This window comes from Azolla caroliniana, unplaced genomic scaffold (genome assembly GCF_043228905.1).
Source record: "Azolla caroliniana isolate FFs.n. ecotype wild unplaced genomic scaffold, voAzoCaro1.0.p SCAF_4, whole genome shotgun sequence".
NCBI lineage: Eukaryota > Viridiplantae > Streptophyta > Polypodiopsida > Salviniales > Salviniaceae > Azolla > Azolla caroliniana.
In genome coordinates this window covers 1181591-1189263 of record NW_028230439.1, presented here as the reverse complement: position 1 = coordinate 1189263, position 7673 = coordinate 1181591, and the positions used below count along the sequence as shown (strand labels likewise).

Below are 7673 nucleotides of genomic sequence, written 5' to 3'. Positions count from 1 at the left end.
GAGAATTTTACTAATTGTGTGTTAAGGACTGAATTGAGATAGGGGTACATGATGAATGAAATTGTGTTATGGTTTGAAGAAAGAAGACAGAGAAATAACAAGACATGGCATGGTAAGAGACAATATGAAGGAGTTGCCATTAAAAAAGCTTTATACATAAATTTAAAGTAACACTTATAGGTGCACTACATTTCTTTCTAAATTCTAGAATTCAAAGATATAAACATGGAGAGCTTCTGCTCTTGAAGGTTGCTAGTTAATCTCTTGACCTTCGTGTTTAGGAGAGAACTCTTTAAAATATTAGATAAGGATAACACAGATAAACAATTTGCTCCTAAAAAATGGTTTACCCTTTTTCTCCAACAGAAGTGGAAACGATTACATGTTTTTTAAAAGACAATGCTAAAAACGAGTGATTGTAAGGGCTTTTGGCAATAAATAGGCATCAAAGATGTTTTGTTAATCCTCTTTTAGAGAGCAATCATATCATTTTCGTTAATTGTGTTGTGGAGAAAATTTCAATGTGAATGTTGTAAACACAATAGATTAGTGGCAGACTAAGAGTTGCGGAAAAAGTATTATTGTCCATGGCGTAAAGACATTTTTGGAGAAGACTAGTTGTATCCATAGTCTCAGAACAACAATAACAAAGAGTTTTTATAGCAAAGACAAGAACAAACCCATGGGCCATTACCCAAAATGTGAATCAACAATCTTATTGTTGCAAAGTCCACACCTTACCTCTACATACAATCGGAACTGAGAATTTCAGTAAGGTAGCCAAATGAATATATAGGTTTCATGAGTGTTGACATTAATGTCTCTTGTGTGATGTATAAATATTGTCATGCCCTAGTTTAGGCATGGGATCAACGACATATGGCCACTATACATGTGTTGTATATTTGAACTTTAGAATTCCAATAATGTAGCATGAATTTCATAGTTATGGTTCGGGGTTTGTCTAAAGTCCCTTACATGATGTATATAAGATGTGGCCTATCTAGGTTTGGTCATGGGGGTCTGGAAAAGGTTCTCAAACCTGGGGAGCTAGTGCACTTCTACACCTTGAAACCATAGAAGGTTCAAGGTGGAATGGTTGAAGTAGGTGACCAACTTGACCATTCCACATTAGCATCGTGGAATGATCAAGGTGGATGGCCACCTTAACATTCCATTGTTTGAAGATATGTGTACCAATGTATTGGGGTTTTTGATGGGTAGTTACTGTCTTATTAATCTTATGTCGTCTCACCTTATGTAGAAAGGGTCAAATATTATAAATTTTCTGTAACTTTGATTCAAATCCTAGAAAAATTATTTGTAAATCTCCTCGTTATCTATTGAAAACGATGCACTAATGTTTGAAGAAGACATGGAGGTAGATGTTAGATCTCCTCGTCAATAAACCTCCTCCCAAATGTTACACGTGTACACCTACACACACACACACACACACAAAGATACCACAAATACTCACATTACATAAAGAGGTGCATACATTTTCCATGTGCTAACATGACTCGATTCTGTAAACCTTTATCATGGCCCCAAATCCATCTTCCCTTGCTCAAGACTCAATTGGTCTCATTTGCATCTTTCACACCCTTCTTCTTGTGGATTCTTGTGAAACCGATGTATGTATGAAACTATCTTGTGCATTATGTCATACATCACATGTTGAAAAGTAAGGATAAATTTGAAGTTCATCAACGTACAAAAATCAACGTGCAAAGAAAACCTACAAATTGCACAAGAGGCAATAAAGGTGATGTAAAGGTTAAGTACTTGCACTTCATAAATCACGGCTTTATGTGGCCTACTCCGACAAAGTTTCTCCAACTCTATCATTCTTTTATGGATATAACACAATTGGAGCACATTACCTACTTCAAGATTAAGTACTTTAGTTGACAATTATTTCAATAATACTACAATGACCTTACAAGGCGAATGCACTAATGACTTCTTAGAAATTAAAATGTTGTTTCTTTAATAAGATCCTTGAAGATCTTATATGCGAAAGCCTTATGGTTTGATCAAAGGGGGTATGGATTCTTGAACATCTAGAACAAAATTTGACTTAAAATTTCCGAGTTTTGGGGGCATGTTTATGTTTTGAGAACATTGAGAAGAAGATTTTAAATTCTTAAACGTGACGAAACGATTAGCATTTATGTTATCTAGTAAAACCGTTTAGATCCTAGACGTCTCGAAAAGACCATGTGTAAGGGATTTTTCTATCGATTCAAAAAATTAAGTTTCTTCGAGAAATGATTGCAATTTCACGAAAAGCTAGAAAGTGGATAAATAGTCGTGTGGCCTTTAGATGAGGTTCGCTAACCCAAGTGGTTTGCTCATTGAGAAATATTTGCATGTTGATGGAAAAAAGATAACAAAAGGATAGTTATACATGGCCCTTGACTTGCCCAAGTGGAGTTGATAGCATGATTGCACTCGAGGTGTTCAAGAAAATGGTGCCTCATTCTCTAAGAAAAATAGTTGTCCTCATTATACTAGAAACATAGGTCATTTTTTCGACTACGTGGAGCAGAAGGGATATCAGGATTTTGTACAATATTCCCATTCCCATACTGTCATCGTATTTTCTTGTAACTTCCTCACTATTTCAAGCATGGAGGTGACATGGGCTGATTAGAAAAGAACAATTTCCCAAGCAACAACGTTGTATCCCCCCCCTCCTCTTTACACCCTATGAGATTGTTCCCTTATAAATTTCATGTACAGACAAGAGAGGTGGATTGATCCATGAGTAAAGAACAATATTATCCTAGACAACGACATGCCTCCCTCCACCTGATGAAACAGTTTCTGTACTATTAGTAAATCGGACGTGGAAGAGACATGGGTTTGACACGTGGGTATAGAACGAATATGCCCGAAACAGTAGTTGGGCTCCCCATAGCAGGTGAAGCGAATTGCTTACAAAGTGTTCGAAGCACGGACGGGAGAGAGAGAGAGAGAGAGAGAGAGAGAGAGAGAGAGAGAGAGAGAGAAAGATTGGGGGTGGGGGCAGGGCATCCATCATCAGTGAAGAGGAATGGAACAATAGCGTTCGACCAAATATTGTGGCACTGTCCACAAGATCAATCCTAGAATCTATCCCATCTTGTGACCCATGACCCATCCAAGGATCAATCCCATCCCATGAGCCATGAGCCATCCTAGGATCCATCCCATCACATGAGCCATGAGCCATCCCAGGATCCAATCCCATGACCCATGACACCATGAGCCATCCCAGGATCCAATCCCATGACCCATGACACCATGAGCCATCCCGAGGATCCATCCCATCCCATGGGAGACAAGAGAAGAATATATGTGCAGAAATAAATACATAAGTCTTTTAGTCTGTGTTTTATTTAAACTTAAACTCCATGGCTTGTGGGCACAGCTCAAAAGCCTATTGTCTAGCTACCTACCTTCACCACATTCTTTCTCTTTCTCTTTCTCTTTCTCTTTTTCTCTTTTTCTCTTCCCCTCTCTTTTTGTTCTCTGTGTTGTTAATGCTTCAGAACATGGCCTAACCTCACACCAAATGAATTAACAAATCATCAAAAAGCTTTCCCTGAAAATCCTTCTGTTTCCTCTGTCGTTCCCGTTTAAAAACCACCATCGCCCATCTCTTCTTTTTCCTCTCTTCTTCATCAATCGCCATCGCCATCGCCATCGCCATCGCCCATTTCTCCCCCCCCCCCCCCCCCCCTCCCCCTGTTCTTCGCCAGTCACCGTCGCCCATTTCTTTCGTTTCCCCCTCTCTTCTTCGTCAATCACCATCGCCCACTTCATCGCCCCATTTCCCTATTTCATCATTTCTTCCTAAAATCACCCATCCCTCACAAGCTCTCTCTGATTACGATTTTCAGTCCTTTCTTTGATCTGAAATTTCCGCCCAAAAAAACAAAGAAATAGCTTCTATTTTCAACTACAAATGCATTTGGATTGATCTGGAAATAGCTTCAACTTAGTGGGGTTTGCATTTATGGATACGGGGGAGAATGGTGTGATAAGTAACGAAAATGTTGGAAAAGGGTGGAATCTATGTAGAAAGCTCTGGGGAGATCAAGTTTTTCATAGACCATTTCTTCCTCACTCATCATCGGAACTAGAAAGCCCACATAATCATCCGCAGTATCTTCTTCGGCCGACTATTAATTATCATCAAAACCATAGTTTTCAGAAGGCGAATGCTGCTAATAATGCAACTCGTCTGCATAAATCTAATGGAAATCTCACTCATCATCATGCTCTCATGGAAAGTGGTGATGAAGATCCTTTCATTAAAATGGTTACAAAAGCTCTTCTGAGACGGCGTCAGCTCAGTTTCACTCCAGATAAGAAGCTCTATTTTCCTTGTGAGTATTGAACTCCCTTACTTGAGGTCCACATCCATTTATCCAATGTGTGTGTATCTGCAGATAAGCATGGCTATGTCTGGATGGATTAGATGGATGTGTATCTAGATGTGATTTTATATGTCTATGTGGATGTCGTATGCATGTGATTTGCCAGAGATGCGGATGCAGGATTGGATATGTGTATGATTCACAGGATATGGATGTCTATGGAATCACATAATGTAGATTGGATATGTATGTAATTCACCAATGTAGATGTGGATATGAATCACATAACAAATCCAATCCACATTTTAAAATCACATTGATATCCTCAACCATATCCTGATGTGGATTTAGATGGGATGTGAATCACATAACAAATCCAATCCAGATTATAAAATCACATCGATATCCTCAACCATATCCTGATATGTGGATGTAGATTGGATGTGTTATGTGATTCACTGATGTGGATGTGGATACATGGATGTTTATATGCAGTTCTTATGTGATTGAGGATGTAGATGTAGATATGGATGTGATGAATGTATGTTGTTTTGTCTATTTGGATTCACTGATGTGAATGACTGATCGATTGGTTTGCCTTTGTGGATTTTAAACGTGGATTTGGATGTGGGTGTGGATGATCAATGCGTTTATGTGTATGTGAGCATCTGATGGACGATATGTTCTTCTCCTATATGGATGTAAATGTGTATGTTATGTGATTCACTTATATGGATGTGGATGCAGATGTGGTTATGGATGTTAATTTAAGGATGTGCTATATGTTTCACATACCTAGAATAAATTCAAGAATAGGAAGAGCTGGATTTCTTCCTCTTAATAACCATATGCATACGAAGATGCCTTTATATGCCTGTATATTTAGATGAATTTCTTTCTAGGATTCTTACCAGACAATAATACTCAAAAGAGTTTCTTTTTTCTACATATATATGAATTATGCCAGACGAACCTGGGAAACAAGCAACAAGTGCTGTCCGAATCAAGAATGTGTGCCGATGCCCAATCGCATTCAAAGTAGGTTATTTATACTTACGATATATAGCTAATTTGACTAATATGTACTTGGGCAAAGCATTGAAAATGATTTGCAAAATTTTTGATTTCTACTTTCTGATGAATCAAACCGGTAATTTCAGTTTCAAACCACAGCGCCCAAAAGTTGTTTCATGCGTCCTCCTAACGGTGTTCTGGCACCCGGAGAATCGATTGTTGCTATAGGTAAGGTTCTCTTTTTGGTAACATGGTATTGATGCTAATATATGTGTAAGGATATCTGAGGGATCTTTAGGCATTTGGTAGACTCTTTAGAATCCTTTGGATTTTCAATGACCAAAGGCTTAGCAAGATGGCAAATGATTCCTTTTTATACTCTCATATTTGGCATCTGATTCTTTTCATACTTGCAGTTGTGAAACATATTCATCAACGTGAGCGAGCTCATGGGGATCAAGCTCGAGACAAATTTAAGATCCTTAGCATGAAGATACCTCAGGGGCTTGAATATAGTCCTGAAATTGTATGTCCTCTTTTACATGTTTTTTCTTATTGCATGCTCTTTTGTTGACACATATATTTGAATGTACCGAGTGAGGATTTCACATCTCATGCCTGTCATTATCTTGTTTGCAGTTTGATGAGAGAAAAGACCTTGTTACTGTAGAGCAAATTCTTAAGGTTCATTTTTTAGACCCCAAGCAACCAACACCGGTATTTTCCAATGCTTCGGCCTTATGTGCTCTTTATGTAACTTCTATGCGATTTCTACCATGTAAGAAGGGGAGTTGAAGTAAACATCTTGAGAGCTTATCCTTGTTACTTTAGGAACTCGAGAAACTAAAGCAAAGAGTTGCGGAAGCGGATGCGGCTATTGAGGCTGGAAAGAAGTCTATGTATGAGTACAAAGGACCCACTAAAATTGTTGGGGAAGGGGACATTCTTGAGGAATGGGTAAGCTTTTTTCTTTTTTAGTAAATTATATTATATATGTAGTGTATGAATGTATATGGATGTCTTATGTATGTATATGATTTATATATCTGTATATGTATGTGTATGTATGTCTATATCTATCTTTCTCTCTCTCTATATATATTTGTATAGTATATATATATATATATATATCTGTGTGTGTGTGTGTAATATCTACGTGTGTATATATGTGTGCATGCATACATATGATGTGTGTATGCGTGTATGCATATGTATGATCTAAATGTGTGATGTCTATTTGTCTATCTCTCTCTCTCTCTATATATATATATTTGTATAGTATATATATATATATTTGTATGTCTACGTGTGTATATATATGTGTGCATGCATACATATGATGTGTGTGTGTGTGTATGCATATGTATGATCTAAATGTGTGATGTCCATTGTGTCTATGTATATGCATGTATGGAGAATGTTTGTATGTATGTCTATATATGCATTTACATTTGCATAAAACACATTTTAATCAAAAGTGTTGAGTATGCTTTTGTTGAAGTTTGATTATTATATGTTTGCAGAACAAATTGAAACTAGCGAGAAACGTGGCAAAAGAGGAATTTGAATGAATTTGTGATAGCTCAGAAGGAGATGGATGGGAATGGGCTTACAAATGGGGCCCATGAAAGCAGTTTGTGTATATATGAAATGACAATATGTATGGTATGGTGTTTCTTTTAGGGTGGTGCTCAATCTCCTTGTTGTATGTGTAATAGGACACTAGATAGTAGATGAATTTTATGTGGGGAGGTGTACAATATGGTGTATGTATGTAGTATAACACCACAAATTAGAGCACTTCATGTGGCTTATGAAGCTTAGAAAGCCGAAGGTTACGAAAAGCTCTCCTATTTTGTCGCTAATGAAAAGAATGTATTCATACCCTCTTCATGCAAATTGCTTAATTCCATTCACAATAAGAATTTATTTTGGAACCCCCCTTCTCTCTCTCAATAAAAGTAGTGAGGATCTTATGACAAGATAATACAGGAGTACTATTACATTAGTGAAGATCTTATCATGAGTTTGAGTATCATGAGCTACAACATTGTGTCCCTACGATCAATCACATTCAAAGTGCAATCTCAATTGCAATATTCATTAGTAAAATTCTTGGGTGTGGAGAGCTCCATGGGGCTTTAGAATTTTATTCAAAAAGATTGCAAACACTCATTCATACACGGTTCCAAAAAGATTCCTTTTATTCAAAAGAATGGGGTGCAAGTGCTAAAACCTCACCACATAGCAAGGGATGGAAAATATATGAAGAGGAAGAACTTGTTGGTC

General features: G+C 37.4%; 1 protein-coding gene across 1 annotated transcript; it reads left to right on the top strand.

Moving 5' to 3' along the window:
- Positions 1 to 3794: 3794 nt before the first annotated feature.
- LOC147864685 (vesicle-associated protein 4-1-like) lies at positions 3795 to 7321 on the top strand. Its single transcript, XM_087318812.1, has 7 exons — positions 3795 to 4379; positions 5338 to 5408; positions 5531 to 5612; positions 5801 to 5910; positions 6024 to 6101; positions 6216 to 6341; positions 6908 to 7321. Exons 1-7 carry the CDS (start codon positions 4007 to 4009, stop codon positions 6953 to 6955), a joined length of 888 nt encoding a protein of 295 aa, XP_087174938.1. The 5' UTR covers positions 3795 to 4006; the 3' UTR covers positions 6956 to 7321.
- Positions 7322 to 7673: the final 352 nt, after the last annotated feature.